This window comes from Betta splendens, chromosome 14 (assembly GCF_900634795.4).
Source record: "Betta splendens chromosome 14, fBetSpl5.4, whole genome shotgun sequence".
Classification (NCBI taxonomy): domain Eukaryota; kingdom Metazoa; phylum Chordata; class Actinopteri; order Anabantiformes; family Osphronemidae; genus Betta; species Betta splendens.
Window position 1 is genome coordinate 12922647 of NC_040894.2, and position 19171 is coordinate 12941817.

Consider the following 19171-nt stretch of genomic DNA (forward strand, 5'->3'; position numbering starts at 1 on the left):
CTCTTGATGTCTCAGCATTTTCTGTTTTCCCGAAATTAGTGTTTTGCAGATGGCTAACTTACAGTTTCTTATATCCAGCAAAGTCCACAGTAGTCCATGACCCAGGTTTGGTTTTCCCTTAAAACTTTTACCCAGTGAGAGAGAGAGGGAGGGAGGAAGAGAGAGAGAGAGCGAGAGAGAGAGAGAGAGAGAGAGAGAGAGAGCAGGCCGAAGGAGAAGAGCTTCAAAGAGGAGCAGCCATCTGTCAGCACAGGCAGCAAACAGCTGGTAGAGGAGATGCAAGATGTCTGAACAAAGACTGACAAGATGGAAGATGACAGGAAACAGATTTCCCTTCCTTTCTCTTTTTTTTCACCCCTTGTGGAAGGAAGAAGGTTGACCATCAGAGTGTTGTGATGTCTTCTCTCCAGATGCTGGCTCTCTCCTCTACTCCTCTTCCTCTCCTTTCCTTTCCTTTTTATCCTTCTCCCCTCACAGGGATGGTCGTCAGCATATTGTTGGACCCGATGAGTCTTATTTTTTACATGACTTGTTACTGGACCGATTCTTCAGGCTGCTCCGTCTTTGACTAATTTGTTAATTTGCATTTTCACTTGCACTTGGCAAGAACAGAGAATGTCTCATCTCTCACAAGTAGGCGAGCACAGAATGAAACTATTTTCTGCAGGACATTTCGTGTAATAATTAATACAGGATGTGCTTTAATTATACTAATTATGATAACATTTACTCAGCGTATAGTTTTTTTTTCAAGTATAGGCTTTCTGTGTGACCTAAATATTACATTCTGTGAATTATTTAGCTTTAGTAATTGACCTGCTGCAGCTTAAGTAGATACACATCTCATCTGCTCGTTTGCTCAGATAAATGAAGCGGTGTGAGTCGTGTTAAGTAAATTTTTAGGAAATGAGCGCAGGGCCTTGTGTTAATTAATGTTGCAGCATAAGCCTTGTTACATGGGGTCGTCTTCTCTCTCTACTTAGCACAGTCTATTCCCTTTGTGCCTTTTCCCCACACTGTTAATTTGAACAGAAAATGCAGTTGGTTTCTAAATAGGGCAGTGGTGCACACTAGCCGCAATCATTAAGCCCATTTTCTGCCAGCTTAGTGCTGTTGAAATGCTTTTAATGGAGGGAAAGCAGGAGAGGTTTTCCTCAGTGTAATGCATGACGTGTGACATTGGCCAGTGTAATACTATAATGGTGCTAATTGTCTAATCACTTTAATATATGGCTGCTGCTCTTGTACATGACAAGGGCAAAGTGAGCTAATAAACAGTGATTACTGCCACTTGAAATCAGCACATGCAGGAGAAGGGAAACGTTGGCCACTGGGGGGGATGAGGTTTCTCCCCTCCAGTTTCCTCGTCCTGCCTGCTGTGTGCTTGACAGACAGGGAGAGCGTGGTGGCAGTGAAAGGTCAGCTTGCGATTGCACATAAGTGATGGAATGACAGAGAGGGAGGAGAGAACAAAGAGCTGTCATCTTTAGATACTGTCCCTTTGGTCGCTTAGATGGACAAGCTGTCAGCCTGGCCAGCTCATGGACTGTGGAGCAAAGAGACGAGGCAGCGCTTTCACTCTCCCCAGCAGCTGCATCCCTCTCTTCGGACTGAGGAAAAATGTGGCTTATATGTACTTGCTAGTACTGTATAATGATTCCAATCCATTATTGTCACAATGACAGAGATGGAATGACACAACATCTAAAATAACTACCAGCCCTCCACCCAAAAAAACTACTGATAATAATAAAAGAATCTACTGTAAAGAATATACAGTAGAAGAGATTTGCACACATACTGCATGTACAGTAGCACACCTTCACATGTAAGTGGTTTCCATTACCATCCAGCCTTTTCTTCCTGGTTTCTGGCCATGAGCGCTATAGCAGACCTCAGCCGGCAGCATTCAGTAAAGTCTCTATTTGTTCTGTGAGATAAAGGCATTTGTGTCAGCATGTTTAGAATTGTATGCATCTCAAGGCTATAAAGCCCTGATTTCACAGTTCCCCAGAGACCAGTTAACCTCTCATTTCCTCCCAGGAGCATCCAATAAGGACCACAGCAGGTGTGTGCGCATGCACACGTGTGTGAGGCCTTGTTGTGTCTTTGTTGAGCAGACTTTCTCTACAGTAGTCGGGTGCTCTGATAGCCTCCATTCATTATTCAGCTCCACTCGAGCTGCACCACACCCCCCAGCAGCACAGAAATAAAACAAGGTTAAGAATCGGTATGAAACGTGTCTCAGTGGATGGGGGGGGGCAGACTGGGGAGGCATGGGCCTTTATCTGTGGTCCATCTTTTATTAATTGCCCTAGTGCTTAGACTGCGGGTTTCTCCGTGATCATTAATGCATATGCGGAATAACGTATTTGCATGTTCTCATGCATTATGCATGGACAGGGAGGAGGCTACAGTGTTGTGGTGGAACCTTTGTCCAAGGTCCTGTAATTTCCTTTCCCGTGCCCATCTCAGTGTACTGTATATCTGTGAGTGGATTTGCATTCAGTCACACTGTAAAATCCCCTCTGCTACTAGCAGAAAGCAGTGGAACATTGCTCAACAGGCCTCTCAGGGCTGACAGGCCTCAGATTTGCTGAAGGAGCCCATGATGTCGGTGTTTATCACATGCTCTAAGTATTTATTTTATAATGTAACATCTGGAAAAAATGATCAGCAGGGTAGAGAGAAAATAGTTGTTAAAAGATCAGAAAGTCTGATTAAGCTACTCTGTTTGCCAAGTGTTTTCTCTCCATGATGTTTGCACAGTGTGTGAATGCTCAGGTCAGACCACAGCTCCCCATTAGCCTTTCCACCTTCACAAGCTCACATTTATTCGGTTTCGTTTTACTCCAATTTTCTCTTTATTACCGTAAATCAACCACAGCGCTTTGCCTCAGTATTGATCAGAAACTGGTTGGACCACCTTAATTCAACTCTTCCTCAGTTGGCGAGTGTCATTATATCATTAGTTGATTGCTGTGCATTGTCAGATACTCTCATAAACTTTTATCACCCTTGAAATGAATTACTAAATGATCATTTAGTAAAATAACCTAATACAGTATAAACTAGATGATGGTATCTTATTTCGGTCCAGATCCCACACACATACAGCACTTACTTCATGGATGCGCACACACACATTAGCTTTGCTCTTAATCAGGACAGTTAGGATTTTGATGTCTCAAGGGGCAGATTAGCTTCATGTAAATATGTCACAAATGCAGTCAGTTTTGGAAAGTTGTGCATAGTTCAAACTTTATAAATGACGTTGGTGATAATTTGCACTTGAACATTATATTTCTGCCAGTGTTTTGTCTGTTCTGGAAGAATGTGAATGTGTGAGTTGTAGCAGCAGTTGCTGTGTTTTTGTTTTATGGTTCATTGATACTAAAGAGTCCTAGAGTGTGTTGTTGTGTTTATGCTGTATATCTTTGCCTCCATCACAACATCGGAGAAAACAAAGGTGTTCTCGATTGCGCAGGCTGTCATTGCTGTCATTAGGATGCACTGGTTCTGCTGGGGAAGACTGGTCTTCTCCTCAAGGGGATTCAGCTTGCAAAGTGGTGCCTCTCGCCTGTTTTTAATAACAATGATCTCCAATCGCTGCAATTAGCCCACAGCTACAAGGAGATGGAGAGACACAAGACGTAGTGAGTGAAGGAGGAAGGCCTAAAATTTGAGATTCAATGAACCTTTTTAAATGGCGGCTTCTCAGTCGCATGGAAAACTCAAGAGGGCCTTTGTGTTCAGCAATTTTTAGCCATTAAAAGTTAAAAAGAGCCATTGTGTGTTTTTAATCAAGCTAAAACAGGCGATCTTTGAAGCTATTCCCAGTGTGACCCGAGGCTACAGTACATCAGAGGTGGCCGCTCCGACACTACCCTTCGCGTCCCCCCCCACTCGTCCTTACTATTATACCTGCTGGGACTAGGAAAATGGTACAGCAGGACAGACAACTGAGCAAAAATAGTGCATAAAAATAAATGTAATTACATTAAAAAACACGATCAGCTTCTTGGGTTTAAAAAAGTCTCTCATAAGGGGGATATCATGTTATAATTTTCCTATTTTTAAATGAATTCCTTTTAATTAAGTTAAATCATTGTACAACCTATATAAATATAGGTTTTTAGTATACTCATTAAATTTACCAACTGATGAATGATTTTTATTACAAATAAGAAATATAAACTATTGTCCCATATTGCTTTCAGAAATGATTTGTGATATACATTAAGCTGTCTTAAATTACAAGCTCCTTCAAAAGTAACTTGTACAATTGCAAATTGTAGAGAAGTTTCTCTTTAAAGAGGGCATCACCCTGTGGTTGAATCTGTTTGGATGAGACGTCGGGTGGTAAACCTTGAAACCACAAGACACCAAAGTCGTGCCACCTCCTACTGTATCTTCTGAGCCGGGTTTACAGGCCTCCAGTGCATCACAGGGACACAATAACCAGAATAGGCGAGAACAAAGCCATCAAAGACAAATGTAGGTTTGCTTGCTTTTTTTTGAATGCAGTCTGCATTCACCTCAGCCTGTGTACTGTACACCCATATGGTTGCCACAGTCTTTTGCTGTTGTAGTTGCTGTGTCGTGCTCCTTCAGCTCCTTTTTGTGATGTGTTGTCAAGTAGCACCACCCACAGGTCAACATGAGGTTCACACGCCAGCGTGTTGCTGTTCCTCAGTCAGGAAAGAAAGGCACAGGCGTCTCTCGTTGTGGGTTGAAAATCATCTCCGAAAGCTCCAAATAAAGCAGAAGAATTCTCAGTCACAAACAGAGCGAGAAGTGCCCAACTCATTGTTTCTTCTTGTGGGACGGGGAAACAAAGTGCAGCGTACACCAGAGGAGCCGGTGCGCTCTCTCAGATTCGGTCTTTGTTCAGGCTGTGCTAAATTATTTACCCATGTGTTTAAAGGCAGCTCTGGGGAATTTTGACATTAGCTTGCACTCAAGTCTTTCTGGCATAGTAAAGCTTGGCGTCCTTTCATGAAGTGTAGGATATATAGACAATTGTAAATAAAGCTTTAATGGGGTAAAAAAAAAACACAACGCAGACAGGGAGCTTTTAAATGTGAACGGTGCTCCTTTTAGCCTTGTTCTCCGGCTCACTCTGTGCTCTCCTGTGAGAATGCAGCCGAGTAAAAACACTCCTCACCCGAACCTCCAGTGCCTCCCATTACTTTTAAGGTTGTTCCCGACTTTGCACATTTTCTGTGCCTCACTTTCCTTTGTGTTTGGGCTTCTTATACTGTAGCTCTTATTTGCATTCTCCAAACTACTCTATAATTTATGGTACAAGTGCCTTTGAAACTGTGTGATAATGTTTTACTTTAAGGTGCAGCTGTTATTTGTACTGTAGATACAAGCTCATGTGGCAATGTGTTAACTTAATTGATCCTGTTGAAAATATATTTCCTCACTAAAAGCTGTTTTGGGAATACGATCGTAGCAGGTGCAGAAGCCACCGGGAGCCATTTCTTACGGTGCAGTGCTTCACGGCCTTGCAGCATTTTTATTTAGTGTTCACCACAAATAACATTGCGGCTGTGGGAGGAACTTGCTGATTTTCCAACTCCTTTCACAGATTTCAAAAGGTTTTGTTTTGGGTCATGGTTCATGAGTGTGATGGAACTTATCTAAGGAAAAAATGGATTAGCTTATAAAGTTACATTACTGTTGCAATGGAAGCAGAGCAAATCAAAAGTGACCCTGACAAACTACAGTACTTGACCCAGACCGAATTGTGCAGTTTCACCGGTGAAACTGTGAAACACTCCTGCTAGCACTCCTTTCCAACCAGAAGGAACTTTGCTCTGAAGTCACATTTAATCTTATCAGCTGACAGCTGTCCCTTTGGTCAATTCTTAGTGATTTTTATGAAGTCTTCATCTCATAGTAGCCTGTTTGAAATGATTACACCCTTTTTGTTCCAGAAAATACTTAAAGTTTCAGTGATAAACCTCAGGCTGCGAACCCAATTTTTCCCAGCTAGCTCAGAAAGCCACGGGCAGACTCCCACTCCTGCAGAGCCTGCCTTTTAAATTGCTTCTTATTCATTTTTTGTGCTTTTCATCAAAATTGCCACACTGAGGGTTACAAAAATAATTTTCAGCATTTCCTCAAGAGAGGAGCTGTATTCCTCCCCCCCCCCCCCCTTCCCCTTTTCTGCTGCGTGACCGAGGTGAGCACAAAAGGGAGACAAACGGCTCAGTATCAGCTGTGATTTCCTGAATAGCCCAGTGGGAGCGCAGAAAGTCGGGGTGCATGCAGCAGACCGCCGTTGCCCTGAAACAGAGGCCATGCTGCGCGGGAGATGGCTTTTCTCTGCGACAGTCTGAATGTGAGCCACGGGTCTGCAAATGAAACAGGGGGAGGAGGGATGTAGCCTTTACAGATTCAGGTCCCCTGTTGCCTCACTGGGCCTGTCTGCTGCTGTGGCGAGGCAGAGGGGAAAATACAACAATGGATAAACAGACAAAGAGCTTCAGATAATTCGGATGGAAATACAGTGGTACTATTTCCCGCTGTTTGTGAATTCATCATGTCCCATGCTGTGTCGCCAGTGATTTTTAAATATGTGCAGCTCTTTTGATGTAGATACATAAAGCCTATGTGGGGTTATGGAGGGCTGTGCAGAGAGATTGTTTGCTCTCAATTCTCTGTGGTCCTGGTGGGTGGGATCTGCCTGTACCGTCCTACATTGTCTTCTACATGAGCGTTATTGAGTTCCCAATTACAATGCTGGTCCTCCTCTCTCGGCCTCAGCGCTGCTGCCGAATTGACCTTGCATTTTTGCAAGGGAGTACGGTTATGTATTCAGACCAGCAGGCCTGTTAGGGAGGCTGACAGTGAAGCAGGCTGCCTCCTTCTCTAAGGCCCTGCTCCTGCAACACCCTGCTTAACAGGCATCAGGCTAACAGGGAGAGGGGGCTTAGCTCTCACACGGCTGACATTGTATCAGGCAGCCAGATGAGGCTGGACTGCTGCAGCCCTATTAGGCCTGCCTGGCCTGGCTTTCCCTCAGTCTGACACTAATGTTCAATGAGAAAGGTTACTGTGGAATTCATTGGCATGGGTAGAAACGGGCTGGGCGCCGCACATGCACAGGTGTCTCCTGCTGGTGTTTTTGAAAGCTCGTCTGGCTGGCTGAGCAACAGAGGCAGGGGAACAGAGGCGGCACTTACAGTAGGTGGAGCTCTTGTGTCGGATTTTGATGTTCGAGCTGGATCCACCTGCTCACGCAGGACATGGGACCTGCTTGTGTGTGCGTGCGTGCACATCCCTTGAGATGGCAGTTATGCAAAATGCAAGGCTGCCATAAAAAGAGATTTACGGACCCTCTGGTGACACACAGGCCCCGTCGCATGAACATATAAGGCACATTTTTAGTGTAGAGTTAATTGACAGCTCCTGATGAGTGGAACAACGCTGCCAACTGTTTGTGTTTACATGAGGCCTTATTAGAATTTATTGCGGCCCTCTTATGTGTGCATGTTAGGATAAACACTCTTTATTCACTGCCTCCAGCCACACGCTTCCTCCTTCCACTGATCTCTGACACATATGTGCAATGGAACAAACATAAACCTCTCCCCAGCAATTTCTCCCAGGTCTCTCTCTCTCTCTCCTTGCCTCGCTTCGTCTCCTCCCTGCAATCTACCGCAGGCCCTCCATCTCTCCGGCCTGTCAACGTGCTTTTTCATTTGGCTTGTTGCTACAGGGGGCTCGGCGCTGGCAGATTACAACTCGGCAGCCAGTCATTTTCGATTTATCAGAGCCCCCTCCCTCTGTGCCGGCTCTCTCTCCCCCTTCTCAGCCAACCACACTGGCTGCCCTCACCAACATCAGTCCAGACACACAGAGCAATGCCTCATCGTCCCCGCCGCCCTCCCCCATCCCCTCCCACCTTCCATATCTTCCTCTTTTGATCAGTGTGGAAATTTAGTTCACAAGCCCCAAGATGACAAAAAAAGAAATATTGTTGCAGTGGAAGCATTTCAGATAGAGAGGCAGCATGAGCTGTATTATTACTTAGGCCTCTGTCACTGGTGATGACCCGGGAGAGTGGAGAATATCGATTGCGTGTCACTCAAGGCATTCAGCGGATTGCATTGACAAAGCTTGTCGGGGCCTTTAATAGCAAGGTTAGCAGCCCTGGCGGGGACCCAGGAGACGACTCTAACCGTACCCTATTTCATGGTGGCTTTTAACCATTCCCTGGGTCCAGAAAGTGGATTGATAACAGTAAGGAAGTAATTTTACTCTCATAATTGCCTTCCTGTGGTTGACATTTGTGGCCCTCAGCGCCTGTAAAATGCCTTTCCAAGAACAGGAGAAAGAGGGCCAACATTGTCTGGCTGCTTTTTGTAATTGAAAATAGCTTCAGACCAACAAAGATGTTGTACACTAAACAAAACACGGTGATGGAAGGAGGGGGGGGATCAAAAGGAGTGTTCACATGTGATTTATGGGGTGAAGGAAGTCTATTACTCGCTAGAGGAAGCCCAGACCAAAACACAAACAGAGGGAGGGCAAGGCTAGCCAAGAGGGTCACAAAGTATTATTGTGCCCTGCTGGGATCACTGGTAGCTGCTGAAAACTTTACCTGGTGGACGAGGGAAACGCTGCCCGGATTTCGATCTTGCTGTAATCTCAACATAAAGCGCTTAAATTGTCTCTTTATGTCAACTGATGTGGAACTAGGCTAAAATGTAACGGGTCCCCTGTGTGTTGTAATTTGCTTTACACATATGTGGAGGTTCTTTCTGCCAGTGAAGTCGTTGTTGTCGGGTTTTGCGGAGCAGGAAGTCGTTCTCAGCGCCGCTGTACATAGTCAGATTCAAATGTTAGATAACATCCATCTCGGAAACAGTTTAGTTCTGACAGGTTTTGATAAAATAACCGTGTTCCACATCGTGTGCAACCTTTAATGAACTATTAGAACACCACTTCACTACAGTATATGGCCTAGTTATAGCTGATGGAAAGAGACTTTCTAAGTAACAACTTTAGTTTTTAAAGTTTTAAGTGGCACTGGTGAAGTAGTTCCCCAGTTAAAAACTTTATGTGTTAAAAGCCTGCCACAAAATTGAAGTGTTTGCAATATGGCCATTATAAATATAGACAACACCTCTCGAAGGAGTTGAGTTAATTCCCACTTCTCCGTTTGAATTTTTTATGTGAATTAGGAATAAAGGTCAACCAGAGGTTAACTATGAGCGAATGCTGCTAATATAGCCTATAAATCTGATTTCTGTTTTGACTGCCAGAGAAACTGTGCAATAACGATAATAGTAATGTGTGGTACAGACAGCAAACAGAGCAGTGGTCCGTATGTGCAGAAACAGAAGCATTGCAATTATGCATAAGCATTATTTATAACAACATTTCTGTGCTTCAAGTAATTAGCATTTAGTTATTGCATAGCACACATTCAGAGTCAGTAACATCAAAGTTAAAAGCATGATTCTCACTGAGGAGTAATGAGCAGGTAACGCGTGTTTTCTCAGCATTTTGTTTTGGATTCTAATTATGTTGAAAGACTGGTTGACAACATTTTTGTTTGGTTCTTGGTCGTGTTGCCACTAATTATTAGTCTGCTAAATTAGGTAGAGCACGTGTTTGCTAACATTCTAACAAGCAGACTAACCCAGGCTGATAATACCGTGATGTAATAACAGGTTTCAGGAAGATGGTTGAATGAAGACGTTTACAGCAGGGATTGGTGATATCAGAGCTGGTATCAACCCCAGGTCAGCATAATAGGAATTGTGCAGTCACAGAGTATCTGCTTTGATGTGCTGGATTAATGTTTAATTTTGTCCACTACAGCTTGAATGTGTTTGAACATGTTTTACTATGCTCAGTATTTGATGTTTTCTATGCAGTTCTGTAAAGTCCTGCACATTGATAGATAAATAAAAAGAATTCTAATGAATTTCTTGTTCAGTGGACAAAATTCTTCTAATAGGTACAATTAAAATGCAGTTTAGCGTGTAAGTAAAAAAAGTTTTATCGTCAAATTTTACACACTGTTGTCCCAGTAAATCAAATTAAGCTGACATGTTTTCCTCTCAAGATCTGAGTGGATTGTGTTTAATCAGTGTCACGTTTTCTAGCTGCGTTTACAATGTTGCTCTGCTGCCAGTACGTAGTTCTTCCACACCTCATGGTTTAGCGCAGTGACACATCTGTGACCTGTTTATTTTGCTCTGCGATAGAGTTCCCCTCCTGAAATGCTCTGTCTATGCATCTTCTCTTTGCAACGAGCCGCCTGCTGCTTTTTCTGTGAAGTGGTGGGAAAAAAAGCCTTCTTTCCCTAAACTAGGAGCCTTTGTCTATCATATTACCACCACGTATGAGCTGCACACAAGGCTTGACCCAGTGTTAAGTGTCTGCGCTAAATTTCATTGCCTCCATCTACTGGAAGGCCTGCCAATATACTGGCACTGAATTCCTGGAGGAAAATAAATGGCAATAAAAAAGAGAAATGATAGCCCCTGCAAGCTGATAGGAGTGGGCTTTTTCTCTGCTGTCTTCTTTCCATAGCACTCTTTATTGAGGCTGCCCAGCTCAGGGAGCTGTGATTTGGCACAGTAGCTGTGGCTTCACTTGGATGAGTCTCTGAAAGCCAATAGTGAAGTAATGACTCAGTAGCACAGATTGAAGAGCTGTGGAATCATGTAATTAATTGCACACAAATGTCTGCGTGGTGATGAGCACTCAACTGGGCCGTTACAGTAGAAGGGTGGTACAGTACAGTACTTCTTGCCCCCTGCTCCCACCTCTTCTCACTTTCCCAAAGCATTCTGGGAAGAAATCTTGTAACATTACTCTGCTTTGTGTCCGCTCTACATGGGAAATGTTAGAGCTCGGGGAATTGGAGATGCGTAAAGTGGGCAGGAAGGATATTACTGCCACCCTGGTTACTATTGCAAGATGTTTAGATATGATCTGAGAGAGTAGAGGTCCCTCGCCGCTTTTATATTCTCTCTCCCCCCACCGCACTCTCTCCACCTGCTCAGTTCATTATTAAATCTGGGAATTGTCCCCATAACTCAATACACCATACTACAGCATTATATGACCATTTGTGAGAAGGGAGAGGGGTGATTACGACGCAGGGCAGTGGATGGATGTTAAAAGCATATTGATTTGTCTGTAATGTCGTCATAGATCAGAGATTTATGGCAATATATAAATGCAGCCACAAGCTCCAGTAGCCTCCAGCCTGTGGTGGAAGAAATGGACTCCTTAGTATGACTGATGAGATCAAGACATTGCTCTCAACCATGTTTTACCCCCCTCCTGTTGCCCCTACCCACCCCCACCCCTACAGTCTCCTTTCCTCACTCCTCCTCTTCCTCCCAGGATGCTCTCACCCTGCGGCTGCTGTGATGACTTGTCCTCTGTGGCTCCGTATCTTTGCTTTGGCTTCACATTCCAGCACAGACGCTAGAAAAACCTTTCTCTGCACCCTGAGATAGGTCAGACGTGCTGCGTCTGGCCACACTGATCTCTGCCCTGCTAGGAAAATGACATCTGCCAAGCTGCACAGGGATCACAGATGTACAATGAAGCTAGAGTTAAGGAAATACATCTTACACACCCAGGTACAAACATAAACTACAGGTCTGGATGACTGCAAATGAAATTTACTACAGACAAAGAAAATGCTTTAAATGCCATTTAATCACAGCTATGAAAGAACACGCATCATCTGCACTTCAGCTGGAGACAGAAAATACACATTACAGGCTGCTTTCACACTATAAGCCTGTGACCTCTTTGCCACACACAGAGCTAACTGCAAACAAATCTCAGCTAGTGGAAAGCCAGCGCTGATGTTCCGTGACAGCGAGCGCAGTACAGGGGGATATGGGTGACGAGGAGGCCAGGCAGGGCTCCTCTCTGTGGCAGCTCCAGCAGCTGGGCCTCAGAGTCTGGCCGTGCTCACACAACTACTGTCAGACACGAAGCAGACCCTAAAGAGCTTGTCTGTTCTGCTCAAGTCCACTGTGCGTTAAACAGGCCGACCGTCCCGTGGAGGTTTTATGAGATGAGGCTGATGTGATGTACAGCAGAGGCTGGTAGGCACATAATTACTGACACTCAGTGTTTGGCAGTGGCATCTCCTAAGGCTAAGTAAGAGTGTTGTTCGTTTCCACTGCTGAGTCATGAGGCTCCCCGGCAATTTAATAGGCTGCTATATAGACCTCTAAAGGTAACATAAAGAAGATATTCAATGTGTAGTCAGTAGGAACCGGTGGGATTTGACAGTGCTGCAGGAAACAGACAATTTATTATCAGCAGCACAGTCTAGGAAGAGGATTATCTATAAAACTTTCATGGTTCTCCCTCAGTGGCAAGCAGCCATAAAACTTCCCAAATGAGGGACTTGTTAATTTACTTGTTAAAGCAAATTAAAAATTTATAAGCGCTTTTAGGTAAATGAGATCCTCTTTTATTGCTGCCCTAGTGGGATTCTCTCTGCCAGATCCTGAGAGGACAGGTTAGCTGCTCTGAAAGCCACAGAAGAACAATAAAGGCTGTTAAAGTGTTCCAGGTTTATTACCGCCAAGCTCCGCAGCTGCTGTTGTGCGTAACTAAGGGAAACCAGGAGCTGATGGCTACAGAACCCCACTGAGGCTAGTACAGAAAACTGAGCCCAGTACGCTTTTTTTAGATGAGGAATGGTGGATGGGGGTGCAGTTGCTGGGGCAGAGCGATTGTATATAGCGCTGTTTAAAAAGACCTTTGTGGTTAGAAATGTTAGCGAGCCTACTTTTGTGCTTGATTGCATCGAGTCTGTAGAGCAGCCCTTGAGAATAGGTCAATACACTTGTAAAATTCCACTATGGCAACGCTGAGCACTTTTCAGTAAGTGAGAAAATAATTGACTCCACATGTTCAAGACAATGTTGAAATAGCAGTTTGGTGTAGTTTAGGAGGAGCTGTGTTCAATTGAATGTGTTAACAACGATACTGAAATATTTCATATGGACTTTTGCAACAATGCTTATATTTTCTGTTGTTTAGAAACAGGACTTCCTGTTTGTGAATTTCATACAGCCGCTCCAGTAATGCTGTGATCTGTCCGTCTGACCTTCACACACGCCATGTACACATGCTTTTAGTCCTGCATTGTGCGATACGTTCAGGGCAAATCACTGGAGCCACTTTTGTTTTTCTGTTTTGAGAAAATCCATATACCAATTGTTAAGGGATTCCTCACACTTGTGTACCGAGCCATTGAACATGCTGAGGTTTCGGCTTCTTTTCCAAAGCATCCTGCTGGCTGCTGATTGAAAACAGTCGTTGATTCTCTACTTGACTAAACTCAGACTGGTAAGAAAGACGAGGGGGGAAAAAGACTTGATCCCCCAACACAGAACAGATTGGAGGAAAACAAGACCTCACTATGCGGAAATTAATGTCAGATGCACTTACTAGTAGTTTAAATGTTTCATTAGATGCTAATGTCTCGCTGTGTCTTTAATTGTTGTGAAATTGGTCTCTGGAATATTAAAACCATCTGTTTTTTATCTTCCAGCAGGGCCACTTTTTATTCCAACGGCACACAAACCGTAAGGTTGTTAAATAAATGCATCCACATGCCTCAACCCGCATCTTAATTGATGCCTTTATATTATTGCATTGGTACAGGACACCACACTGTGTATTACTCCACCTTAGATTTATATTAAATCCAGTGAAATTCATTAGAGGAAGCTCAACTAAAGCTGCATTTTTAAAAGCTATAAAAATACAGAGAGTGACTTGGACGCCGTAACATGTGGGGGCGATCATATCAGTGCGGTTACAGCAGAGGTCACAGAGACGGCCGTCGTACCCGCATACATGGGTTTCTCATTTAGATTTATCATCAGACAGCGGGTCATTAAATTCCAGCTTCACTTTTTGATGGTACTGACCACCAGCATTCCCTCCATTTGCTTAAGACATCTATTAATCACATCATAAAATGAAATGAATCCATCATCGGAGCCTCCGAACGGGGAGAGAAAATGAAAAAAGACACCATTCTCTGAAGTAATTTAAGGGAGCTCAGGGGGAAATTAAAGGGAACAAGCTGAAGGATACGTTTTCAAATAGCTGTGTAATCAGGTCCCGAGCTACGTAATAGCCTCGAAAGATGAGCTGCTCTTTATTGGAATGTCTTTATTAGACGTGTTCTTCAGACATTACGTGCAGTTAATTTTTGGCAAGAATTCTGATTTTATGTGTACAACCTCTGATAAGCCAGAATGGAGACGGTGTGATCCTGTGGTTTCACTTCAAGTCTAGATCTATCGGTCCCGTGCTCCATTTTTTTCTGTGTAAGTTAATCATGAGTAAATGATGATTCAGTCCAGGTGTCTGTCAAATGAGCGTTCATATGCTGCTATTCACTGTCCGATGTAATCAGACCCCCTGACGGCCTACTGAATATTAAAGGTAAACATGTTTTTATAAAGAACCTGTATCTACTGACCCTTCTTTAAGGATCGGTTCACAGGGAGTGGACGAGCTTTTATTGTCTCAGAAAAACTGGCATTTACAAGAAAGGGAAAAAATGCGGCCTGGGTTTTGTGGGAATAAAATGTGTTTGTGGTAATTAGTGTTATCACTGTGCAGGGCACTGGTGTCTGTCCACATGCCATGTTTAGCTCCTGTGTTGTTCCAGCTTTGTGCCACCACGTATAGCAGACCTCCGCTCAGGCCCAATCAGGCTCTCTCATTACTACAGCGCTCGCCTTTCCCTCGTCACGCAGTTCTCCTAAGGAATAGAATTCCTTTCACGCAGCTAATGGCTACAGAAAAGGCAACATTTTCATTTTAATTATCTGCTTAACTCCAGGATTCTCTTGCTGCGGCCCCCACCTTGTCCCTTTCATCGTGCTAAATGATGGCAGATACCTGAAAGGATAATACTGTAAGGAGAAGCAGGACAAACACAATGTGGCTCTGTCTCCCACCACCAGAGCAGGAGAGAGGGGGAAACGGAATGCTATCATATTCTGGTCCAAGGTCTTTGCTGGTGCTTTTCCTACCGAGGGGCAGAGCAGCCGGTTACTGCACTGTCCCATAAAGCCAGCTTTGTGTGCGCTTTGAAATGGAACCTGCAGCGTTTGTCTGGTCTGGAAGGAGCAGCATGAGAGCTTCAGAGAACATCAAATGCAGACTTGGACAGGGAGTACAAACCCCACCTCTTCCCTCTCAGTTTCACACTCCCATGAGTCTTTTATTGTTCTCCAGATTTTGAAGGGCCCCAGAGGGCGACGGATTGGCACATCCTACTCTTTATTCCCATCATTTAGCCGCGTCTCAGAGTTTCTACAGGATGACACTAGATGAGCTCCTGCTGCCTCAGCATGTGGTGTCTACTTGGAAAGGATAGTGGCTTCATTTGAAAGTTCTGGAGGGGTCTTTGTCCCTGTTCTCTCCATCGTGGGCTGAGAGGAGTTTCATACTGCGAGATCAGATGGCGTCTATCATTGGCAAGCAGAGTGATGGGCACTGAATAGGCTCAGAAACATGACAGATTTACAGAGACAGCACTGTGTCTCCTGCCAGTTCTCACATATTCATGAAGTGATTTCTGTGGGACGCCTTCCCGAGCCAGCATTATTCGTGTAGGGCTTTAAACTGCTCCGTTAACAGTTTTGCTTCACAATGTTAACTCCTGGTCTCCTTCTGTGTTGTGCTTTGCAGCTGAAACCGGGGCAGAACAACTGTAAGGACAGCGACAGTGAGAACGTGAGCGGCAAGTCCAAGCCTTCGTTCAGGAGCAGCTCCAGAGACAGGCTGACAGATGTGAGTGCCTTAGTCCATATGTTTCCACAATATGACATCAGCCAAAAAGTAGGTTTAGCAATGCTGGAATAAAATAAAAAAAAGTTTGAAAACACTGAAAATTGAGCAAAGTTCATTAACTGGAAAAATAAATATCCTGGTCCTGGTGTGTTGTAGTTACTTGTAATTAGGTTTAAATGTGGGGTTACGGTGACAGTGAGTTACTGTGTTATTTCAAATCTTTTAACCAGTTTTATATTTAGTAGTATATATATAGTATATTTTATTACAAAATGAAACAAAGGATTGCATCTGTTGCTACTGTAGCACCAGTGGCCTGAATCCTCCTGTAGTTCGTCACACAGACACAACACGTCAGTTAATTCTTGTCGGAATTAGAATTCATTCCCAGGAACTGTGGTAAATGATAAACATCTTGAGTTAATCACCTCAGGTAAGGACCACGAAGCAAAACATGCAAGACCTTGCTCTAGCCTGAACCAAAACTACAGTAAGCCCCTACTTTGGTAGACCCCCCCCCCCCCCCCCCCCCCCCCCACACACACACACACACACAATGACTGATGCAACAATAGACAGAAGTGACTGTACACTTGTTGTGAATGAGCTGAAAGCAGGCAAAGTGCAGCTGAGTCTGTGCCCTGTACAGTACCTGTATTCCAAGACATGAAGTGAGCACACTTGAAGGAGCTCGCTGCTGAACATCTGCCCCTGCTCTTTGATTTGTGTGGCAAATCTACAGTGAAGGCATCAGATATCTGGCCATAATTAAAGCTGTCAGCTGGGAAGCAGGCTGGTCTTTGAGAAAGACGTGGCCAGATAACTGAAGCAAAACTGATTGTGTGTGTAGCTTCATGATGCTTGACTGGGCATGAAATTAAATAAGTAATTTGATGTTGAGAACAGAAGTTGAAATGATACTTGCTGATTTTTGTTAGATTGCACTACGGTGACTGTGCAGGAGTACAGACATTGGAGTAAACTAACCTATGGATGCCTACAGAAGTAGCCTTAATCTACATTTGATTGAAATGGTTGAATTACGTACCAGAAGAATGCAAATGATTCTTTATCTGTTTAATGTGAAGCTTCATTCATACACAATAACTAGCAAGAGGCTTTGATGCTGATGACAAAGGGCTTGAATGTTCTTACAACACTGGGTATGACTGTATATACACTCACAATATCTGAAAAATGTTTTTCCAAGCAGAAAGTTTCCTTGACTCCTGTCTAGTGTTCCTATTTTACATACAGTACCAGCTCTCTGTAAACTGGCATTTCAGCCCCTCAGATGTTTCGCGAGAACAGCTGACCTGCGTGTGTCTTCACAAGAGCGGCTGGACACTTGGCAGAACTTTTAGGGTCCAATGTCACTATAGATTGTATAACTGAGAAGTTTAATTTCTAAAGTAGCCCAATCTTTGTAGCTGAGGTTTGGTTCCAACACTAAAAAGATGTAACAGATACAGTAATAGAGAATAGAAAACAAAAGATAATTCTCTGGATGTTGTTTCCAGTATATTTATTGAACATAGTATAAATTCTTTCTGCAGTTGAAGGTTGACCTTTGCCCAGGTGATCGCCTCATAGTTCCTGTGCTTGTTCTTGTGAAATGTTAAAACTATTTGGGTCGTCACAATACACAATGCAGCCGCTGATGCCGGTGAACTGCACAGAGACGCTCGCTCACAGTGTGAAAACAACGAGCGCACATCCAAGTCGGTCGTTAGTAGCAGGGAGCAGCGTGAAACAGGAGCAAGCTTTGACCCAAACCGTTCATTAGGCCGATGGTTTGCTAATGGTTTTTGCTGTATTCCCTTCCCTTCGCACAGCGAACACGCTCCGATGAAGCAAATGAACTCAGCTTGCCGACCTGGCACTGGCTGGCAGGGAGCGAGGGGCCGGGAAAGGTCAGGCCTGGCAACCTCCTCCCCGTCGCCCTCCTTTCCACCCCGCTCCATCCTGCCAGCTCATTAAGGCCTACAAATGGCACATCAGCTCGGCTGTGCAGCTTCGCCTCAACCCCAAACCCCAGCTAAATTGGCAGGCTTAGCTGTATTTGCTCTGAAGCACTGGGTTCCCTTTTGGTCCGTTTGAAGCCGACATGGCAGCCACCCCCTGCATCCCCCACTACACTCCACCCCTTCAGTCTGGGTGGCAGGCATTCAGGCAGGCAGCCGTCCTGAGCAGAGGGAGTCTGCTGGATCAGGGAGGGCGGGGAGCTTGGGATGAATCACTCCCGTTTAGTCTCTGCGGCAAGGGGTGAAATGCCATCATTACCCGGCTGCCTATCAAATAAATTGGCAATTATGGGCCTGGGATTGCAAGTAAACAGCATGTTGCTGCTTTTTTTTCACCCAAGGCTCTTGATGAGAGGCGGGTGCAATAGCGAGAGAGGCTTGGGAGTAGTGGGTCAGAGCCCGCCAGTCAGCGTTAGGCAGCCTGATGAGAGGCACAAGAGGAAGGCTATAATGAATGCACCTCGATATTTCAGTAGCCATTTTCTAGCCGGCCCAAGCTTCTTTTTGTGCTTGGCTATCGCTGATCTATTGAGTCAATTGACACCTCTGTGGTGACCTCTGCTATAACACAATTTAACGATTTGTGCATTGCCCTGGTAAAATGTGTTGCGAAGCACATTACCGGTCTCGCTCCAGAATGTTGGGTCTTCTGGTTTTTTAACCCAGATTAAAATCTGGGAGGCTTTGGTTCCTGAAACCCGTGCTTGCTTGTCCTGGCTCCTCTTACACGCAAGCTCTTTGAAGCTTGTTTTGTAATGAAACATCTGGAAGCGATATTGTTAAACGTCGAGCACATCATCTTTCGCTGCTTTTGAAGCGGTTTCAGCCCAAACACAGCTAAATTCTCTCTTCTGGATAGTAAAACTGAGGTCGGTTATTACTGGCTTCCCGGTTTAAAACTTCACAGCATGTTCCCAATCGCGTGCGCATATGGCGAAACCATTTAAGATACTCAAATTATAGCTTTTGGAAACTGATTAATGCCATAAAGTATATTTGTTGTTGTAAAGATCACTATTATGATCAAATGTGCTGCAACGGATCTCGACTGCACATAATGAAGCTCTCTGTCCGAGTGCTTGCGTAATGTGACCAGTCTTCTATACCCATTCCACCTCCTCAGTACATTCTCCAATTATTTCCTGACACTCAGATGTAAATGAGGTCGCAGTCCCCCTACATGTCCAGATATGCTGGCCAATTTGCTCTGACACAGAACTTGTAATTGCTTGCATCAATTATCCGTCTCTCTCTCACCGCCTCTCAATAATTTGAAATGTTTCCTATTAGTGACAAGCATTTAGATATGGAAGCAGGAA

At 44.3% G+C, this 19171-nt stretch overlaps 1 protein-coding gene across 11 annotated transcripts in view; it reads left to right on the plus strand.

The window, feature by feature from the left end:
- The window catches only part of auts2a (activator of transcription and developmental regulator AUTS2 a), a 198115-nt gene that overhangs the window by 58456 nt on the left and 120488 nt on the right, over positions 1-19171 (plus strand). For all 11 annotated transcript variants that reach the window (XM_029172675.3, XM_041073885.2, XM_041073884.2 and 8 more), the window contains one exon: positions 15727-15828. In XM_029172675.3, the coding sequence (XP_029028508.1) occupies positions 15727-15828 (102 nt within the window). The remainder of the gene's footprint in view (positions 1-15726; positions 15829-19171) is intronic.